Raw genomic sequence first — 23,433 nt, 5'->3', positions numbered from 1 at the left:
GGGTGTCAGCTAACAACAATAGCGTTAGGACTGTTAACAAGGCACTCTGAAAAAAGCAGTTCTCATTATATTTGATTGACACATTGATATGATCCTTTGGCTTTGAATTCGGTGGGAGGAAAATATTTGTACATGCTGGGTCGCCTGAACACCAAAGAGGCACAACTACTGGAAACAACCTCAGCTACAACAAGTACAGCATAGGTTGTAGAAAAAGGAAGGATGAGAAGTCGCTGCAATGATACAATAGTAGCTCTTGTAGCTTGAAAGTGCAGTACAGGGATGATGCACTGAACAGGCTTCCAACCAACAAGTCTCCTTTCCTCTACACTTCTGACTTTGCAGTCAGAGTGCAGCTGGACACATTCCTAACACAAACAGACAGAAACTTGACCTTAACCAATGAAAGCATGCCTGCAGTTTAACTGACAGTAGGGAACGTTATTCTGTATTAACACCCCGTGGCAAAGAGACACGTTTAATATTCAAACGCTATGTCACTACATGAGACAATATCTGGAGGCAATAATGCAGCAGAATGTCAGTGGAATATATTACCGTACATTACTGACGGGACTGACTGACTGAAAGCATCAAACGAGTGTGACCGAGTGTGTGTGTGTGTGTGTGTGTGTGTGTGTGCGACTGAGAGCATCAAACTGGTTGAGACATAGGAGCGCAAGGTGAAAGCAGACAGGTGTTTCCAATGAGATGAGAGAATCTCTCAAATAAAGAGAGAGAAAGCAGCTCTCAAATAGAGAACGATTGAGGTAAACACTACATCGGTGTGGTTATATTATCAATAGAGCTTGGTAGGGTGGTAGGGTACTCTTCACCTTAGTAAAGGGCTGACAAAACCCATGATCTATTGGGAAGGAGAGGAAACCAAACATTTCCCATTGACCCCAACTCTGACTATGTATACATTCCAAATGGTCCCTTACCTGGGATGCATACATAGTCAGAGTTGGGGTCAATGGGTCAAAAGTACTATATAGGGATTTTACATTTTTTATTTTAACTTTATTTTAACAAGGCAAGTCAGTTAAGAACTAATTCTTATTTACAATGACGGCCTATATCGGCCAAACTCAGACGACGTTGGGTCAATTGCGCGCCGCCCTATGGGACTCCCAATCACGGCCGGTTGTGATAAAGCCTGGATTCGAACCAAGGTGTCTGTAGTGACGCCTCTAGTACTGAGATGCAGTGCCTTAGACCGCTGCGCCACTCAGGAGCCCAACTATGATCAGTGAGCTATTTGGGACAAATCCTATTACAGATGTATTACTCCATTCTTCACTCGATTACAGTACAGGAACAATACCCTTGCCCGTCACCAGTTCAGTTATTAACCCAAACCAATTCCAATGCATATTTTTGGACAATCCCACAAGAATGTGTCCAATCAATTGAAAAAATATATTTGAAAAATATGTCTCACTGGCAATATGATTAAAAATGAGATTGGATAATGAGGCTCTCGCTCTCTCTCCTCTCCAAAGACCAATATGTGATCCTTAATTCAGCAAGAGTTTCAAGTCACTGTTATTGACGCACAGAGATAAAATAGAAATAATAATCATCAACATCATTGAACAATCTGGTGAAGGCCATTGGATGACGCAATCCTTGACTTGCAATATAACATAGTATGCAATAACCCCAGGGCATTCAACTTCTATAACTGAAAGATTTATATGATATATTTTCCACAACTTGCTTGATTAAAAAAATCACTGTACCTCAGCAGAGTTAAATATCAATTCAAAGCTAAACATTAAAACAACCCCATTCATTGAAGGGGCAGGTAACTAGCTAGGTCAAGGCTACCGTCCTGTAGGTTTTCACTCCAACCCCAGTCGTAACTAACCTGATTCAGCTTCTCAACCAGCTAATTATTACAATCAGGTGCGCTAGATTAGTGTTGGAGTGAAAACCTACAGGACGGTAGTTCTCCAGGAACAGGGTTGGAGAGCCCTGAGCTAGGTAATACGCTTTTTGTCAGATAACAATACCCTTTCTATCCTCCATTAGCTCTGTGAGCGACATTATAGTCAGTTGTCCACTGACGGCTGACAATCTAATCTAGATTAATGACCAGAGGTCTCTGCTGCCATTCCAGGTAGGCGTGTGGACATAGCTTTAAAATCATATCAGTCATTCTGGCCTGTAATGAGTTTCAGAGGGGGAAGATGAAGCTCCTGTTTAATGCTTCCTCTTGTTTTTCAGAGCTGAGGGTAATCAATTCAGCTGTGCTATTGATAGCTATTGGAAGTGATGTAAAGTTTGTGTGCTTTGTTTAATTAAATGTAAACATATTGGGTCTGAAGGTCCGATGACAGTGACAAACAAGGACAGAGGAGGGAGGAGGAGTGTTGCTTAAATATGGATTATCTTATCTGACCCTGGCAACCGCGCCTCAACCCCCCCAGCTACACTATACCCCTCCCTTTACAACACACATGGAAACCAATCAACAGGAAAGAGAAACATTGTCCTCAAACTGTTCACTTTCATTTCCTGGTAGAGCGAAAGAGCGAACGAAGCAGGGAGAGAGAATGGAGGGGGAGATTCTGAATTGGGCAAAATATCTGTCTTCTCCTCGACTCCTCTGTGACCCGGAAACCGATAAGTGGTCGAAGAGAGTGTCAATTCGTTAGTAGGCAAACATAGGAGTCTGCTCCCCTCCTTAATTACCTACTTCGGCAGAGGATGCACGAGAGCATCCTCGCGCTTCAGAAGTGTTTTCAAATCCGCCAGCCCACCTTTGAATAAGTTGTTGTTCACACACATTTAAAAACAATACGCTACTTATCATTCTATCTGTAAAATGTATTGCACAACTAGCGACATTTGTTTTTTCTCAATTCACAACGTTATTATGGGATTTCATCCCTGTAAACGTCAGTTGCCTGGTGACACGTGAGTGGAGGAGTCTCATTTCATGCAATGAAACCTTTCCTCTCCTCGCCTCCACTCCTCGATGACCTTTCTCAAAAAGAGGCAAGGAGAGGACGGAGGACAATTGAGATTCTCCCAGGGAGACACAGAGAGCTACCTATTGAGAGAGAGAGAGAGTGGTTAAACGAGACCACAAACCAGATGAGAGGTCATTTGAAGTTGTGTTTCTAACTGAAATCTGCTACTGGGATCACATTAAAGTAAAATGAGGGGATTTTAGCACCAATATTTAATAGTGCTGACATCTTCCATGGGAAGTACTCCTTGGAACAACAACAAAAGCACAAGGCCATGCATGTACTGTACTGTTAGAGCTGATCACGTTCCATTCATGAGGACGAGTGTCCGTTTAATCTAGCTAGAAAGTTCCTGTTGTAACTGATCTGATCACATTTCATCCATCTGTGTTTCATCCAAATACCTAAGCTGGAGTGAGAAATAGGTCTAGTAAGCACCCCATGACTTTCTTGTCATGAAGTACAGTATTTACAACAAGTTCCGCTCCAGATTCCTCATTCTTATCTCCCCACCTGCTCTTGTGCGTCTGTGTCTATCTATAGGATGCTCATGACTATTCACTCTGTGTTTCTGAACATGGTGGCTTTCTGCTCCAGTTTCTGCCAGTGACCCACAGAACAGTCTGCAACGCAGAACAGTTAGCCATTAAAGTCCCCCAATCAGATAACACAGCACAGACGCTAGAGCTCAACAAACCTGCCCTCCAATTCTAGAGTTGGGGTATGTCACAAATGGCACCCTATTCCCTCTATGGTGTGCTACTTTGACTAGAGCCCTATGAGCCCTGGTCAAAAGCAGTGCACTATATAAGGGTGTAGGGTGCCATTTTAGGATGTATGTATGGTTAATGGTTAGTGTGGAGGGGGATTGTTAAGGGCTGGGTATGTAAAATGCCATTTAATAGAGACTTATCTCTCTGGGCTCTAAAACAAATAAACCACAAGGTCAGCAGAGAAGGCCTGGTCACAGACCTCTCCTGTTACCAGACAGGTACACCAGGTACTGGACAGGATAACGTTTGTGTCACCTACCTCTGAGAGGCAGCCAGGTCACCTCACCTTTTATGACACATGTACAGTATCCCAAGCCAAACCACATTAACTGGGAGTATAGCCACCTTCAGTACCTTGGCTCTAGACTGGTCCCAGATCTGTTTATGCTGTATAGCCAACTACTATGGTCGTTGTCATGTTTGGCATGACAATATGTTAAAGACCATAGCAGTTGGCAAAGACAGCACAAACAGATCTGGGACCAGGATATCTTGGCTCCTACTACCATAGAAATAAATCACAGTGGGACACTCTCAGCACTGGGAGGAGTGTCCATGCTGTTTATACTGGCTTGTCCCTAAATAACGCGTTTCTATCATCTGCCTACGATATAGGAACACAAACCAATTTCGGTTTGAGGTTCGAGAGTTTGCCAGGGTGCTGCTGTGCGTTTTGAATTACTTCCTCCGTTTCTATCTCGATGGAGTTTAGCTTGCTCGGAGGGCTCCCAGACAATCCGCCAAATGTATTGGGCAGCACAGACTGAAAAGGAAGGGCTAACCCTGAGTCTGAGGCAATGGCTCACTTTTCCTTGCTGTTACTCAGTCAGGATTGATGGTGACGTACGTTATGTATCACTTTAAAATGAACCTAAATTGCCCCGTGAAAGTGAAGAGGAAATTCAGCAACTCCCGAGGGACAGTGGAAGTTGATCAAAATACTTCTTTACTGTTAAAGCCAATGTGGAGCCTTCATCTGGGTTTTGTGCAGATATGAACGTATATAGTGAATCCCCAGTAGGAAACTCCAGGCAGCCTGTCTTGTTTCCGTCTGCTAGCCAAGCAAATGACTATTGAGTTTTTAGGTGTTAAAGTGCGACCCACTCAGCCTCCGTTATAATCAGCCTTCCCCAGGGAGCCGTCTGTCTGTCCGTCCGGAGTGTTAATACGTGTCCTGCTTGGGCTGACTGACTCCCTCCAGCAGCCTTGGGTTCAGTCCCAAATGGCACCCTATTCCCCTATGTAGTGCACTAATTTTGACCAGGGCTCATAGGTCTTCGGTTAAAAGTAGTGCACTATGTAGGTAATAGGGTGGCATTTAGGACACATTTGGAACACAGCCCTGGTCTGGCTGGGTCTCAAACAAAGCACCGGCCGTCTCCCCTCTCCCTCAGCCCACCGCCCCCAGCACCTCCAACGTCAACCCTTTAAAACAACTGGCCCCCATCGGCTAGTACATTTCTCCCTATTTTTGCTTTTTATCAACAGGGGTTTCTCTGAACATGGAACCCCATAATGTGAGTCTGTGTTTTGACGGGGTAGGCTGGCCGGTCGCTAGCGTTTTGGCCCCTTCTCTTCTTCTTTATTTTTATTTGACGTCTGCTGCCTCCCTTTCATATGATTGGGTGTGTTGTTATCCTGGGGACACAATGGAGAGGGCCAGTGAATCCTCAGAGCAAACAGACACACATAGCCGGGCCATCTTCTCTTCTGGGCTTTGTTGGGCCTCGAAGGCCGGTTCCCCACATAAAGGTCTAGCACCACAGGACCAGTACAAGACCCACTCTTCTATCTCACGCTTTCTTTCTCTAGTTTTCACACGAAACAAATTGTCTGAGAAGAGGAGAAAACAATGTCGTCCTCAGTGTCCTAGGAGTAAAGCCAGGGTGAGGTGGGGGGGCTTCAGAAAACCCTACTAGTGTTCTCATAGAGCCTCTTCCCATTTACTACACTTCTGGTAAAAATACCGTCGGCTACACATATTACTCAAATGTAAACTTGCGTGCTTGCTACGTCTTGCCTACTACCCCAGACAGTTGTCCCCTTAGAGCAGGGCAGTGTGAACAAAATTGTCACGGTGAGCCAACATTCTTACAGTATAAATGGTAATAGCAGAGAAATGTTTTTTAAACAGCTGAAATCTATAGACATTTTCCTAATATTTGAAACTTTATTAAGTTCCTGCCTGAAATTGTAGTAACAGCCTGTGACATTCTGAAAATGTCACATTAGCTGCCGGCTGCACTGAGCCAAATAAAACAATGGAAGCCCATCCCCAAAAACATGTCAAATGTAGTCCCCCCCCCCCCCCCTTAATTTTTAACATTGTGTGGTGATTTCAGAATTGGGGGAGGGAATCGTTTTCCAGGGGCCCAGAGTTTTTCCTGATTGCCAACTTCGGACTCAAGTTGCAGCGTACAACAGTAATAGATCAGCTGTAAAAAAACGGCTTTATATGGGCCTATGCAGGGTTGCATCGTATAGGCCTTTGCATCTGTAATTAAAAATATACTCATACAGTATGTCACCACTATTGTGTTAATTGATTAATTCAAGTCAATAATATTGATTAAAAAGGCCGAGGTAGCCTAGCCACCTGAAGTGTGAATATAAACCAAATTTGATCACATTCACATATTCTCAGAATACAAATAAATGGGCCTATTTTAGGCTATAAATACATACTGTAGCTTGGGCTATAAAAACATGATGCTACATTTCCCCTGGCTCCCATGTGATCAGAGCGCATAGGTGTTTCTAAGCTACCTGGAGCTGTGGTTGTTTTAGTAGTCTACAGTTGATCAGACTGAAGCACAGACTAATTGTGCACATTTACAAATCATTAACATTTTCTTTTTTTGTGGCTGGTATGGGCTTCCATATAAAACAGCTTATTATGGTGAATTCACTCATACCCGCATTTTCAATCGCAATTTGCTTTTACCATATGTAATGATTTGCATGATATTGATGAAAAGATATAATTTGTGATAGGCTAACATTACTCGATGAAGACACGCCCTTATAGTAACTCTGTGATTTTGTCTTGTAGCATACAGACGAGAAAATAAATCCTTTAATTGTCTGCACATACATGCATGTAAATTGTTGCATTATTCAAGAGTGTAATATGGTTTGGTTACATTATTCAATAGTGTCATATGTTTGAGAAGAAAGGTTTCTGTCATTGTTGAATAGTTTGTGCTTAATGGCCAGGGGCTACAGTGATATTTACAGTCAATTTGAGCCTCGAACCAAAATGTTCGGTTGCCATCCACAACGAAAGTTAAGGCAACGATGTAACGTGGTAGAATTAGAAAGTAGAATTCTCTTTTGTCGCCCTGCTCCTCAGACTCTTCTTCGTATCTCGTAGTGGGAATAGGACCATAGATCTGTCACAATGTGTTAACCAACGCCAGACAAACACTCAACCACGTGACAGATGAGATGCAGATTAAAAAAATTAAAAAACACAAAACGTACTATCAGAATATGGGAAACATTAAGAACAGGAGTCAGGTTTACCAAACCAGAACGGCTACTTTCTGAGCCAACGGAAAATACACAATGAAGGACATCTACACGGCTGGAAGTTCAAGTGTCCCATGTTTTTTGTTTCTTCTTTTAACGCGTTCATTTCTTCCATTGAGTGACAAATGACAAAAACTGTCATTGGAGGATTAAATCTGAGACAAATAAAAAGCAACCTTTCCTTATTTTTCTGTGTTTTCCAAAACGTCTGATAAAGAAGTTCCCACGGATTAATATTATAAGTCTAACTAGAGTGTAATTACATATTTTAGCTATCTCAATCCAGAGCAAACACTGCATATGAGGTCCAGTTTTAACTCTTAATATGGATTTTCTTGAGTACGTTGGAGGGAGAGCTGGATCAGAACATGCTTCTCATTTTTAATAAGTGGGAGAGCGATGATCTGTCTTGCTGTGCAGAATTGTATTTGATTAAGAAGTTAAAATGAGGTGTGACACCCCCAACTCTTTCAGCCAAATACAATTGAAAGGATCTATGGTCCCATGAATGTGTAACACTCTCCCTGCTGCTAGTATTATTGGTGCAGAATTGGATTCAAAATTACACTGGAATATAATACTTTATTACTAGGGTCAGTATTTTACAATTGTTACATCAAAGATGGGATACTTTTTGTTGACATAAAATGTACTATTGGAAAAATGCACGATTGAGCATTACATTCTATTATAATAGATATGACGACACAAATGACTTCCCACTAAGATCCTGCTAAGTCACATCGAAGCAGACTAATATATCGCTGATCATATTTCACTGTTGTGCCTTTAAATATCCAATATCCACAGCAGAAATCATATCAATGTACCGAGCAACAACAAACCATATATTCCTATTAACTGTGAATGTTCACTTATGCAGATAGGGATTCCTATATTTGAATCGTCTATGCAGATGATAGTGAAGGTGTAGCATTTTTGAAAGGGGAAGTGTGTGTGTGTGTGTGTCACCTGTGGTACGTTCGCAGTGTTTGCATTTCCTCCTCCAGCCGTTGAATGTGCTCCAGGGCCCTGTCTCTCTCTCTCTGGACCGCCTCTACGTCCTCCTGGTAACACTACAACACAACGGACGGACAGACTGTTCAGAATGACGCAGATAGAAATGCAATGAATAGATCGAACATGATTACTAATTGTAACATCACTGATCTTTTGTGTAGAACACATATGACTATCTCCAGCACCTTCTGGTAAAAACACAAGGAACAGACACACACACTTCCCATCACAGTCTGACAAACATAGCTTGTAGCAGTCAAGTGACATTGTGCCCGGGTGGTTGAATCAATGTTTTTCATCAATGGCTCTCTCTTTCTGAAAGAAGACATTCACAAATGCTCCTGCATTTTGACCATTTTGATTTGACAAAGTTAACACACTTTTCATGAAAACATCTTATGCATTCCGTTTTTGAACACTGGAAAAAGTAGTTTACCCAAAACCAAATCATGTTAAAATGCAGCTGAATTATCACTTCTTTACGGGTTCTCGCAGTAGTTTTCGTACTGATGCCGAAGCTGCAAATGTAAGACCACTGATTCCTCTCACACAGAGAACTATCCATGTCTGCAGCGTAGCAGCGTATGTCTTTTAACTGCGTTTTAATTCAGCGCATGTAGAGCGCCAGCAGTCCCAGCAGCACACGGGGAGCATCCTACACAATGAGGATGCTCTGAGGGGATCCCATTCATGCTATTGTCTCTCCACGCAGCACCTACTCAGAGGGCCTACCGGGAAGGGAGGCCGGCGGGACTGGTCGCGGCGGTGGGTGGGAGCAGGGGACACTGGGTAAACAGTGTGTGTGTGAGTGAATGTGTCCTGGGCAACCCTGTGGTTAAACCTGGCCCACAATAAAGACCCTGCTAATTAGCAGCCGTTGAAACAGATGTATTGATGGTCTCAACAGCTGGGAGAGGAGGGAACAATGGAGGAGGTTTAAATAAACAAGGCAGACAGGGCCATACTGTAAATGACCGCAATATCTATAGCTTCTGTGTGATAGAGGAGGAGGGAGAGAGCTAGGAGGGGCTTTGTCTAAATCTGTGAGGAGAAGAGAATTGGACAACAGGGTTATGTTCAGTAGGGCACTGCAAAAAGGGAAATCTGTGTTCTTATTGGACATATTTATAAAGTACCTAACTGTTAAAAAGTAAAAAAAAAAAAAAAAAATGTCGGGTGGAAAAATACAACTCATTTTTTAAGCCTTTTATGACTTGGACAAAGATTGTAGAGGCTGAAACCATATGAGCACTGGGCTGGGCTGGGGTCTGCTGCTATAAACACCTTTGGCCTAACTAAGTACATGCAGCTTCCCCCTCGGGTCTCCAGAACCATCCTTCTAATTACTGGCAGCAAGGTCTCCCAAGTCAAAGAGAACATCAAAAAGAGGCCAACCTCTAAAGTCAATATGTACTTTTCACCAACAGGGAGGAGAGCTCGACTTCAAAGCCAGTTTCTTTTAATCATATGTATTATATCAGCATTCATTAGAATAATATCCAAATGAGGTTGACAGAGTAGCGGGTTAACCTGTTGTGATGATGAAGGCAGGCAGTCCTGTGAAGAAGAATAACTAGCGTGACCTTTTAGAGGGTACAGTACAGGAGGTTGCAGGGCATACAGCCGCTGGTGGGGCGGATGGGGCCAAAGTGCAACAGATTGGCAGCAGGGACTGGCTGGCATTTCTGACTCGGTGGGAACTGGGAAGATCAATCTATGGAAGGCTGCATCTGTTATGACACACGACAAACTATTGACTGATGTGGACTTTGTTGATGGATATAAATAGAAGATCTAATATATATTTGATTCTGGACTATGTTCTCAACATTCTCCGTAACCTTATTCATCTGTAGTGGCCAATTAGAATAATAGAATTTAAACTAGTGTCAAATTGCACTGCCTTTCCTCCTCCTGTCCTCCAGTCTGAATCACCTGCTAATGTTAATGGACATCAATCAAAGAGATAACGACAGCCAGAGACGACGCCTGGCAACTAAGCCCTTGACATACTAGACTGCAGCAACAAGTAACGTACCTGCATTCACATTAAACCGAGGGCTAGTTAATGAGCAAGTGTATGATGACTGTGCTTTCATGATAATGTCTTCAACAAATAATAGTATCAAGCTGTAGGTTTCAGATCCTATTTTAATTTTTTAAAGGTCCAATGCTGCTGTTTCTAGCTCAATATCAAATCATTTCTGGGTAGCAATTACGTCGCTTACTGTGATTGTTTAAAAAAAAAAAGAAGCAAAAAGAGCAATTTCTCAAGCAAGAATTTGGCTAGTACAGTTTCAAAGTGGTCTGAGTGGGGAGGGGAACACTAAAAATGAGCTGTTATTGGTAGAGAGGTTTGGTCTCTTCTTATTGGTCTATGAACTAATTTACCGCACAGTGATGTCACCAGGCAGGCCAAAACCCCATCCCAAACATTTCAAACTTACACTAAAAGCCATTATCATAATTTTCACAATTTCACAGTATTATTCCCACCTCAGTGTGAATAGAAATGTATATAAAACACAGATCATGTTTTCATCTATGAGTGCCTGTGAGAGAACCAGTTCTTCAGTCTTCTCAAGGACGCTCTGTAAGTGGGTCCTAAAGCCCTGTGTGTGTGTGTGTGTGAGAGAGTGTGTGTGTGGGCTTGTCTTGAGCGGAGTAGATGTCTGTGACTTTAGGGCCCTCTGAAATGGCAGGGGTGGAGAGGAGAGGGCCGGGGTTGAGGGGTTCTCATTGCTCTCAATGCTCAGGTCATTTCAAGTGGTCTGTTGTAGTGGCTGCCCTAGCCCTGAACCACCTGTGTTTGCACACCAGCTTTTCTTTCAAGCACTGACAGCCCAGAATGATCACACTGCAATGCTCCTCTCCTCTCCCCGCCTTGCCAATCCAGTTAATCATTACGACTGCTTCCTCCGTCTAGCTAACCCTAGCAGCTCAGATTCAGCCTGCTCCTCCACGACACTTCTACTTGACATTACTTAGTCATGCTAGGGAAGAATTTGGTATCATGATCAAATGCAAGTCTGGGGATCTTAAAATGTAAACAAATTGGGAATGTTGGGTTGGCCATGTTCCCTGTCCCTGTTTCTCTAATTCTTTAAAAAAATAAACCATTTAGGCTATGAGTATACAGAGAGTCCATTCATGCATTTATAGAAAAAAATAGACCTAAAATGAGTACATTTTCTGCATGTCAAGATGAATTTCAGCAGAAGCCTTTCTGACACTGACCTTTCTATTTTGAAATCAATTTAAAAGTAATTTTCTCTCAGCTGGTTCCTTTAAAGTAAAATGTCAATTGACGAATCAAAGATCTGCGAGTTTTTAAATTGTTTTGTGGATCTGTTCCCGCCCCTGTTGACTAATTTTATGACAGCTGTTCCCGTTTCATTTGAAATTAAAACCCTGCTCTGTAATCCCAGGAGCCAATCTATAATTAAGGGGATTTATAGAAAAACCAAGTGCTACATTAATAACAAAATGTAATATATTTCTTAATAAGCCATCAGTGGAGAAACCGTGTGAGAAATAAAGAAGAGTACAGATACTGGCAGCAAGCAGCCTTTAGAAAGAGCAGGAGAAGACTGGAAGGAGGTTCTCATAGTTGAGTTAAAGCAGAAGAACTCATCATAGTCATCTGAAATAAATAAAACGACCACAATACTCCCTAGTCACAAACGTGTTCATTGTTTTCATCAACAAACGGCGGGTGTGTCCGTTTCACCATACTGGCCAACAAATGTTGCCGTGATTTTCATGATCATGAATTCTATTAGTGAAATAGAATTTGAAAGGATTAAAAAATGTGGCAATCACACCCAGAGAGAGTAGTCATCAAAGCAAATGTTAATTATGAGGATATAAAGTATAAAATAATGTATAAAATAATGTATAATATAATGTATAAAATGTAGCTGTTGGAATAGGTCAGAGGCAACAATAAGGGAGCTAGCTATGTGGTAATTCTGTGCCTTATTGCTTTTTCTATCAATTCCAAATGGTGGTGACTCAAGAGCTTAGTCAGCCAAAGGACAAGGAGGAGAGAGCAGTGAATGACTACAGACAGAGCAATAGCCTGCAAGCAAGGCAAGCACTAGTCAGAATAGGCCTGGCTGCAAACATATAGCAGTGTAATCTACTGTATCCTCAGAGAATCCTTTTTGTAATGGGACCATCAGCTGACCTCTCAGGCAATCTTGCTACTTCAGGCTCATCGGTGGGGTGATACCGTTCACCTAGCTAGCCCTATCTAATGAGCATGTTTACAGCTCACTCTCTCCGCATTAAGCATAGGGGGTTCTGCTTCATCAGATAAATGGAATAAATCAAATAGTCTTGTGTTTACCCTGTACCTCACTGGAGGGGACACGTTTGTGTGTTGGTGTGTGTGTGTGACATTAAGGCCCTAGCCCCTTGTTGATGATGTCATTCTAAATCCCATCAAATTGTTGGTTGGATCACCCAACCAACAGCTCTATCGCTTTAGATCACCAAGCCAAATAAGGGCAAAAAACAAGCAAACAGTGAGTGGTTGAATAAACAATACCATTTTACCTGTGAAGAAAATTTAAATAGAAATGTGGTGTGTGAGTGTGGGGGCAGGGCTGGTTTTAGGGGTTGGTATCTAAGTAAGACCCCAGCATACTGTAGTAGGAGTGGGGGAGGACATATAAGACCTGTTGGCAAACAGCAGCAGTGAGCTCGGCACAGTAATGTACACAACCCCATGTATTTATACACAGGGTTCTAGGCCCAAATGGCACCCTATTCCCTTTATAGTGCAATACTTTTGACCAGGGCCCATAGGGCTCTCTGATCAAAAGTAGTGCACTATATAGGGAAAAGGGTGCCATTTGGAACGTGACCCTACAGAAGGAGAACCTGTGCTGCTCAAAGCCTTAATTTGCAAGGATTCTCCTGTGAGAGGGGCAAAAAGAAGGGGGGGGTTGATTTACCTTCCGAGAACGCTCTTGATTGTTTTCGGCAGTCAGGTGTCTCAAGTTGTTTGCTGAAGTCTGGCTCTGCTCTCTCGCCTGTAGGAGATCCTGCTCCAGCCGCTTGCACTGTGGAAGAAGAGCCAGAGGAAGAGAAATACATTAGTAGGGAATTCGCCCATCGCAGTGCAGTGAAAGCCTCGGCATGCCAGGCAGGCAGAGCTAAATGTATACATGCTTCAGCCAGTCTTTCCCACCAGTAGCTCTCGGTTTCTACTCCTTGGCAGAGTAGCTTCTTATGAGTCATGAAGGACAAAGAGAAATTGAGAATTTATAGGCCAAACCGACCAGTTACAACCGTTTGAAAAGATCAGAGACATCTTGTTTTCACTGGTCTATTTCAAAAAAAAAAAAAAAACTTCATACCGCAAATGTATGTGTCGAACTGTATTCTTCAGCATTTATAAATACATTATTTAATGACTTAATAACATGCAATATACTTTGATGACAATGAAGCTTTCATAAAAGTATTTAAAAATAATAAAATAAATACCATAAACAGACGCAACGTGAATTACTACATACTATGTGATTGTTATCTACTCTGATGTCAGCAGTTCCCCTGCTTTTCCCCCACAGGCACGGCAGACTACACTGACAGACTGACTGACTGACAGACTGAGACAGACTGAGACAGACAGAGACAGACTGACAGACAGACAGTATAAACACCCAAACCGTGGCACAGACCACGGCTCAGTCAGGACGTCTCAGTGTTATTGTAAGCCAGAGTTGTTTCATACCAGCCTATATGTGTTCTTCTCCATGTGCACATTCTAAGACTAAAGGACACTTACCAGGAATGTAAACCATCCCTCTCACCCTGACAAGTCGCAATGTTTCGACATCCAGCTGCCTAAAAAACCCCAAAGTGCTCCCGCAAACAAGAGCAGGCGGGCGCAGCCTAGGAGCCCCGCTCGCTGCTCTCGTCCCTCATCCTCTTCCTCTGCCGTCTGGAATAATAGTTCCCTGGTCCAGACAAAACACAAAGCTTCTCTTTAGTGTCAGGGTGAGTTATGGCTTACAGGCAACAGATGTTTTGGACTAAAAGTATTTCAATCTGAACACAGAGAGAAGGAGCGCACCTCTCTATTCTTCCCAGGCAGGCTAGGAAGGCCACTCCTGGGGCTACAGTACGGTACCCAAACACATCACTCCTTCGGAACACATGGAGGACGGAGCAGACACGGATTACCTAGCGTTACATATGTTCGGCGCATAATGCCTGAAAACACACGTGCATCACACGGTCAATCAAATCAGAGGCTCGTCACTCAATTACACATCATCGATGCTGGGAAAATATGTGGATCTGGCAATGAAAGGCGACAAATCAGAACATAGCAAAAGGTCAGCTCTCAGTTTTTAACATGTACACTAGTCCACCAAGGAACAATATTCACTAATGCATAAAGTAACCATACTGCCAGGTACCTAACAAATCAATAACCTTTGTTTTGCAGCATTCACTTTATAGAGAGAAAATAAGAAGAGGGAATGGGGGGGGGGGGGTATAGGACAGAATAGATGTGTTCCTGTTCCTCCTCCCTCCCTTCACTTATCCAGCTTTTCATATTCCAGCAGGCTGGTGGGTGTAGCGGCCCTCTGGTAGTCGCAGTGGGCTAATCCCTTCGAGATGAAGAGAGGGATAGGAAGAGCAGCAGGGGACACAGAAATCCTTCAGGATAGAGTGTGGAGACCATCCCCGCCTCACAGGGATTAGGAACAGGCATTTGTAACCTACTTTTAAAATTGCTCCAAAGATTATTTTTTTTGCCCTCCGCAAAAAGCAGGGGCAATATTCTTTCCAGGAGATGTGAATGTGATGTTAGCCCGGGGTTTTGTGGAGATATGGTTGTAGTCTAGGGTTGAGCTCGGCTGGTTGCTCCCACTCAGCCTTGTGTTAAAGTCAGAGGCATTAAGAAGACTGGCGACATCTCCCTCATTGACAACCTCAAAACTTGAGTCAACCTCAAATTCATTGACCGACTTCTATGAACTTGAGTCATTGCATTGGTCAGCTGATTACTAGATTTTAAAATGTGTGAGCACTGCTGTAAATGTGTACAAATCTGGAGAATCAACACATTTCGAAAATCAGATTTAGGCTCTCATATTTTGAAGAACTTCTCTGGAGCGAAAAACTTGATCGCACCAGCTTGTATTTTGAACAAAGGGAAGTCCCCCCAAAGTCCACATACAGTCTTTAATTTAGGCATTGTAAAAAAAAGCCTCATCAAATGGCTTGAACACCTGGGACAACATAATTAACAGAGGTGGATGAGAGAAGAGACTGAACCAACGATGAGAAATTGAGCAGGAGAGGACAGGAGTGTTCTTTTCATAGAAATAGAATGAGGCTGCCAGTTCACCAATTATGCCATCATTGACTTGAATAGGGACACCTGTTCTATTCATTCTAGTTCTGTGGTTCTTCTGTTACTGAGTCTCAGAACACAGTGAAACAATACTGAAACCATATTCTAATTTTATGACTGAAACGTATAACAGTAGCTAAGTTGGACCAATACAGCTAACCTGGCATTATTAGAAAAGTTACTAGAAATACCTGTTTATTACACATCCCATTGACTAAAATGGACCCATTAGAGATCCTGTCTAAACTGAATCAGCATATCATACAGCCCTATAAGCCAATATGCCTTCTTCACAGAGAGAGAGTCTACAGGCACATGAAACTAGACTAGCTTTAGACCAGTCGGAAGTGTTGCTCCGGAACAGCGTGACCTCCATGAAGCTGAATCTGTTCAGTCTACATATAGGCGAGTCCCAAATGGTCCCCGATTCCCTATATCAAAGACTACTTTTGACCAGAGCCCTATGGGCCCTAGTCAAAAGTACTGCACTACAGTATATAGGAAAATAGGGCGCCATTTAGAACGCAGGCATAGTGGAGTTGCGGAGGCCTTTCTTCTCCATACGTCTGATGCCTGCCTTTTAATGCCCCGGCGTCGGGCTGAACGGGACAGAGATCCATGAAGCTCACCCACAGGGAGGGAAGCAGAAAGGAAGCATCCCAATCATAATATGCCTGGTAAATCCAGGCTACAGAGAAAAATGCCAAACTCCAGCTAGAAACAGTTCGCAGCTCTGTCTGCGACCACCCACCCAGATGAATGCATGACCGTATGACTCCCTGCACAGTAGTGTCCTGCTGAAAACTCTGAGCTATGATTGACATTCTTACCACACCTTCCTAAAGAGGAGCGAGTGTCTGACATGGTGATTTTTGCTAGATAGATGGATGTATGGACGGACACATTTTTTAAGGAAGTCCGGCTTTCAGCTTACTCTTGGAAGTTGGAATAGTAGAACGCACAAGGTGCAATTTCGAAATTGGGCAGTGCATCATCAGTTCCTCTTGTCATGTTAGTCATTGCATACCTTAGAGAGCTATTTATAACTTGTCAGAAATGTCCAGATCAACTAGCCTATGTCGTCAAATTTGAATTTGGTTGCAGTTTCTTTTGCCAATTTTTTTGTTGTAACGTTTGAGTCACTCAGATATCACATGAACACACATAAGACATGGCAAAATGTGTCGAATTGCAGAACATAAGTAAACTGTCTACATACAACATTTTCTCTCAGCCAAGAAGAGGGGTGTGAACAGTGTGTGTCATGAACAGTGTTTGTGCCTATAGAAATAGACAGTTCCCCAATGGGGGCCTGATTGAAAAAGTTTGGAACCCCTGCTCGAAATGATAATTTGGGGATTTCCCAATTGATATTTTGGTCAACAGTAATACTGTGGGGCTGTGACAGGTTCCTATTTTATTAACCCTTATTTACCAGGCAAGTTGACTGAGAACACATTCTCATTTACAGCAATGACCTGGGGAATAGTTACAGGGGAGAGGAGGGGGGATGAATGAGCCAATTGGAAGCTTTAATATATGGACTTGTTTTTCCACATTGGCACAAAACGGTGGCTTGTCTGCATAACTCTCCTCAAACAAACCCAGTTGTAAAACAGGACACTGAATCACTACATGAGAGGTCTAGTCTATATATCAACATCCCAGATATCCAAGCAAATACCGGCAATTTGAATGTTGAAGTATAATATCTGGATGTCAATATTTGTCAGGCTGCTTGTTTGTTTTTAAATCCTTGAAAATATCCAGGTAAGATGGATGTATCAAACATTTGAGTTTACACGACCATAACCTCCAATGTGAATCAAGTAGTTGGTTTTACTGAATCAAAACAGACAATGTCAGACACAACCCCTGCGTCTGTCTAAGGGGGGGGAGAAGAGATTTCTTGCCTTGTGTACATGTGAACTAGTTAGGTGAGCCGTGTTTGCCTATGTGTGTCAGTGTGTATCGGCAAAATAGACTTCCAATCAAAGGGCATTTTAAAATTGAGAAAATGGGGGAGATGCCAATAGTGCTGGAGATAGCAATTTATTTCATTATTCAGAGGAGAGACACTGTGGTTAATTTTTGAAACATGTCTCTCTCCTCTATAATGACTGTGTGTGTTCGTAGTGTCGTTCAGACCCACCCTGGCCAGTGCTGTCTCTCTCTCTTCTATAACGACTGTGTGTTTGCGTAGTGTCGTTCAGACCCACCCTGGCCAGTGCTGTCTCTCTCTCCTCTATAACGACTGTGTGTGTGTGTGTGTGTGTGTGTGTGTGCGTAGTGTCGTTCAGACCCACCCTGGCCAGTGCTGTCTCTCTCTCCTCTATAACGACTGTGTGTGTGTGCGTAGTGTCGTTCAGACCCACCCTGGCCAGTGCTGTCTCTCTCTCCTCTATAATGACTGTGTGTGTGTGTGTGTGTGTGCGTAGTGTCGTTCAGACCCACCCTGGCCAGTGCTGTCTCTCTCTCCTCTATAACGACTGTGTGTGTGTGTGTGTGGTGTCGTTCAGACCCACCCTGGCCAGTGCCGTCTCTCTCTCCTCTATAACAGCATTCATCTCCTCTGCTGTAATCTTCCTCCTTCTCTCCCGGACCTTCTGCAGCCGGTCCACGATCACCCCCCCGCTCCGCTCAATCCCCAGCGCTGAATCTGCACTGTTCACCCTGTTCAGCAGTTCCTCAAGGTCCTAACACACACGACGAGCAGGTGCAACACACACACACACACACACAATTCCTAATTCAACAGCAGCAACTGACCAAAATAAAAAAACATACAAAACAACAAAAATTTAATAAATATGCAGATGCTACAGGTGCACAAATATCAGTTCTCAGACGTGGTGTATAGGTGTGTGCACATGTAGGGTATATCTGAATTCATGTTAAAAATGTCAAGCCTTCATAAGCCAATAATAACAATATATTTATAGTCATATGTTTTATTTAAGGAGATGTTAACAAAATATAATAACAATATCATAGTGTTGAAATGTGCTTAGCTGTCCTTAGTTTCCCCAATACCTTTTTATTGAGGACATTCTGGTGAGAGAAAAAAAGTGAGCCCACATGAGCTCCTAAGGGGAGGGCTTACCGCGTCGCTTTCCTCAGGGTTAATATTCTCCAGGCTGAGCATAGGGGGAAGAGAGAGAGACAGAGAGAGAGAGAAAGGGGGAGAGAGGACAGAATGAGAGGGGGGAGAGAGAGAGAAGAGAGAGAGAGTTGTCTTTCCTTAGTGCGGCGAAATGAGATCACTTCCCAAATCTTCCTCACATCCAATAATTGCGTTCTGTTCCGGAGGTTTTCAGAGTCGATGATCAGAACAAAAGACACCCCCCAACATATGAAAAGTGCCAGCAGACCCCAGCCATTATTCATCCAGTAATGCCCTGTATATTCATGTTTACTGCTAATAATGACTACTGGGATCAATTGTTCATATGTGCTGAGATGAGGTGTTGAATCATTTGTAGGTGTGCAGTATTGAGCAGAGGAAGGACCACAGAGAAACGACTACTGTAATTACAGAGGTGTGCCAGGAGATTTATGGACCACCTCAAAGCACTCAGTACATTGTTCTTGCTAACAATCAAAAAGAAGAACAACTCCAGCACACTGGTCGTGGTATTCTTCATGCTTCTAACAAGTTTAAGGGATCTTATTTAACCACATTTTTTGGTCTCAATCTACCTTCATCAGAGTGTTTTTCTAGATAACAACCAGACATAAACCAGTTTACCAAGGGGACACAACGATAAAATGATATTGCTTGTTAAAATGTTTTTAAAAATTTTTATAAATTGAGACTGAAGCGATTTTACAACAAAATTGTATTAATCAAAACAACACTCATATAGCATATCAATAACACCAGCTTTCCTCTGGCTTCAATCAGGACGGGACATGGCTCTTTACAGCCCAGTTTAAACGTTTACCTGTCGAGGCACCTCTCCCTGTATGCATCCCAGGCACCCTATTCCCTTTATAGTACACTGCAATTGAAAAGGGCCTCAGCTTTTCACTGAAACAGTGGCGGGGAGGACGCATGCTGGGACCAGAATGCTGATTGCACCTTTAAAAAGTGCCAATGTGATTTCCACCAGGAGGCCAGTCAGTCGATCCTCTCCTCTCATGGGAAAAAAAACAAAAATTCTTCAGCTCATTTACAAAGGCATTACACGGATCATCTCCCATTATAAAGGTACATACTCAATCATACTGGGCCTGCCACTGACCTGCCTGGGAGAATAAAGGTTTAGAACATGCTTTTCCATATTCCAGCTAAGATAATGGGATTGTGCTTGGCTATCAATTACCTTTTCTTTCTAAGAGGAAGGCTGGGAGATGCCGTTGAAGAGATGAAATGCGCTGTTCTTCTCATTAGATTGCCAGGCTATTTGGCATAATACTAGGCTGAAAGTGCTTCATGCCAACCAATAAGTCCAGCCAATTTAAATCATTTGAATCTTTCCAATAAAAGGCCATATCAAATAAATGTGATTTGCGATAAAAAAATGTGTTTGACAAATGTTTTGAGAGTAAACAATGCATTGGATATATAAAAAAACAACAACAATGAGATTTATGCAAGTGGATCTCACACCAACCAGCACACCAACCCAGGCTTATTTAAATATAGATTTGCTTCCGACAGAAAGTTATATATTCCCTTAAGTAGAAATGTAATTACTTCTAAACTGCACCAGCTAATATTGCCTGCCCGCCTCCATTCGTTCCTAGTGGACAATGCAGCTTTAATTTGAAAGGTCCTGGACCTTAAGAACATACCCCACCCCAGTCGAACAACCACCTAAACAAAACAAAAAGATCACATTAATTAGCCCTCTCAGACAGGCTGGTAAAGATCTGCTGGTCTGAAGGACTTGATTGATTTCCTATACAGTGCAACTCTTGACTGACAACCTCGCACGGAGGGCGAGGGGACTCTTATGAAATGTCACACCCCTCCGATATATTCCCAAACCAGTCGATATTGCATTTTTCTCCACCCCCCCACTTGTTTTGCACCACCATTCCATTCACCTTGTCGACTAGCCTGAAGAACAAAGCGGAGTTCGCCTAAGCAATGGCAAGTAAACAGACTGACCCATTATAGCTGTCAGTAAACCCTCCGTCCCCACTTCTATAGAAGAGGAAAATGGGGAAGTGAGGAAATAACAAAGAGTTTAGCAGAGAGAGAGAACAAATGTAATGCTTTTCACTATTATCTCATAGACTGCTTTCTCCTATTTATTTCCCAACTTGTCTCTGTACTGCTGGTGTTGTGAAGGACAGTGAGAGCAGAGGGAGGGAGATAGGTGTCTTACTGTAATTGATCAGAGTGATCCTGTGTGGTAGGGCTGGGGGTCAACAACACCACTTTCATTTATTCATTTCAGAAAATCAATTGAAATTCAAATGTTCCTTGAAATGTAAGTTACACTCTGAATTGACTGAATTCAAATGGATTGTGACAGAGAAGAGGCGGGAGAGGTGAGTTAGTTAAGCAGAATGGGTCAATATGCCAGGGATGAGAAAATTAGGAAATTTGAATTTCTGTTTATTTCCTGAATTGTCACGGAATTGAATCCTGAATTGCTCCGTGATGTGTTGTAGTTTACTATGTTGTGGTGTGTTGTGGTTTACTATGTTGTGGTGTGTTATGGTTTACTATGTTGTGGTGTGTTATGGTTTACTATGTTGTGATGTGTTGCGGTTTACTATGTTGTGGTGTGTTGTGGTTTACTATGTTGTGATGTGTTGTGGTTTACTATGTTGTGATGTGTTGTGGTTTACTATGTTGTGATGTGTTGTGGTTTACTATGTTGTGATGTGTTGTGGTTTACTATGTTGTGGTTTACTATGTTGTGATGTGTTGTGGTTTACTATGTTGTGGTTTACTATGTTGTGATGTGTTGTGGTTTACTATGTTGTGGTTTACTATGTTGTGGTGTGTTGTGGTTTACTATGTTGTGATGTGTTGTGGTTTACTATGTTGTGGTGTGTTGCGGTTTACTATGTTGTGATGTGTTGTGGTTTACTATGTTGTGATATGTTGTGGTTTACTATGTTGTGATGTGTTGTGGTTTACTATGTTGTGATGTGTTGTGGTTTACTATGTTGTGGTTTACTATGTTGTGATGTGTTGTGGTTTACTATGTTGTGGTTTACTATGTTGTGGTGTGTTGTGGTGTGTTGTGGTTTACTATGTTGTGATATGTTGTGGTTTACTATGTTGTGATGTGTTGTGGTTTACTATGTTGTGGTGTGTTGTGGTTTACTATGTTGTGATGTGTTGTAGTTTACTATGTTGTGGTTTACTATGTTGTGCTGTGTTGTGGTTTACTATGTTGTGATGTGTTGTGGTTTACTATGTTGTGGTGTGTTGTGGTTTACTATGTTGTGGTGTGTTGTGGTTTACTATGTTGTGGTGTGTTGTGGTTTACTATGTTGTGGTGTGGTGTGGTTTACTATGTTGTGGTGTGTTATGGTTTACTATGTTGTGTTGTGGTTTACTATGTTGTGATGTGTTGTGGTTTACTATGTTGTGGTGTGGTTTACTATGTTGTGGTTTACTATGTTGTGATGTGTTGTGGTTTACTATGTTGTGATGTGTTGTGGTTTACTATGTTGTGGTGTGGTTTACTATGTTGTGGTTTACTATGTTGTGATGTGTTGTGGTTTACTATGTTGTGATGTGTTGTGGTTTACTATGTTGTGGTTTACTATGTTGTGGTGTGTTGTGGTTTACTATGTTGTGATGTGTTGTGGTTTACTATGTTGTGGTTTACTATGTTGTGGTGTGTTGTGGTTTACTACATTGTGATGTGTTGTGGTTTACTATGTTGTGATGTGTTGTGGTTTACTATGTTGTGATGTGTTGTGGTTTACTATGTTGTGGTGAGTTGTGGTTTACTACGTTGTGATGTGTTGTGGTTTACTATGTTGTGGTGTGTTGTGGTTTACTATGTTGTGGTGTGTTGTGGTTTACTATGTTGTGATGTGTTGTGGTTTACTATGTTGTGGTGTGTTGTGATTTACTATGCTGTGATGTGTTGTGGTTTACTATGTTGTGGTGTGTTGTGGTTTACTATGTTGTGATGTGTTGTGGTTTACTATGTTGTGATGTGTTGTGGTTTACTATGTTGTGATGTGTTGTGGTTTACTATGTTGTGGTTTACTATGTTGTGGTTTACTATGTTGTGGTGTGTTGTGGTTTACTATGTTGTGGTTTACTATGTTGTGGTGTGTTGTGGTTCACTATGTTGTGGTTTACTATGTTGTGATGTGTTGTGGTTTACTATGTTGTGGTGTGTTGTGGTTTACTATGTTGTGGTTTACTATGTTGTGATGTGTTGTGGTTTACTATGTTGTGGTTTACTATGTTGTGGTGTGTTGTGGTTTACTATGTTGTGATGTGTTGTGATTTACTATGTTGTGGTGTGTTGTGGTTTACTATGTTGTGGTGAGTTGTGGTTTACTATGTTGTGGTGTGTTGTGGTTTACTATGTTGTGGTGTGTTGTGGTTTACTATGTTGTGGTGTGTTGTGGTTTACTATGTTGTGATGTATTGTGGTTTACTATGTTGTGATGTGTTGTGGTTTACTATGTTGTGATGTGTTGTGGTTTACTATGTTGTGGTGTGTTGTGGTTTACTATGTTGTGGTGTGTTGTGGTTTACTATGTTGTGATGTGTTGTGGTTTACTATGTTGTGGTGTGTTGTGATTTACTATGCTG

General features: G+C 42.2%; 1 protein-coding gene across 3 annotated transcripts in view; it reads right to left on the bottom strand.

Moving 5' to 3' along the window:
* mipol1 (mirror-image polydactyly 1) overlaps positions 1-23,433 on the bottom strand; it is a 73,284-nt gene that overhangs the window by 8,732 nt on the left and 41,119 nt on the right. For all 3 annotated transcript variants that reach the window (XM_029687732.2, XM_029687733.2, XM_029687734.2), the window contains 4 exons: positions 18,790-18,823; positions 18,212-18,382; positions 13,267-13,374; positions 8,258-8,361 (listed from right to left, as the gene is read on the bottom strand). In XM_029687732.2, coding sequence (XP_029543592.2) covers positions 8,258-8,361; positions 13,267-13,374; positions 18,212-18,382; positions 18,790-18,823 — 417 coding nt within the window. The remainder of the gene's footprint in view (positions 1-8,257; positions 8,362-13,266; positions 13,375-18,211; positions 18,383-18,789; positions 18,824-23,433) is intronic.

This window comes from Oncorhynchus nerka, linkage group LG18 (genome assembly GCF_034236695.1).
Source record: "Oncorhynchus nerka isolate Pitt River linkage group LG18, Oner_Uvic_2.0, whole genome shotgun sequence".
Taxonomy (NCBI): Eukaryota; Metazoa; Chordata; class Actinopteri; order Salmoniformes; family Salmonidae; genus Oncorhynchus; species Oncorhynchus nerka.
Note: the sequence above shows the minus strand (reverse complement) of the source record. Positions and strands in the feature narration are given on the sequence as shown.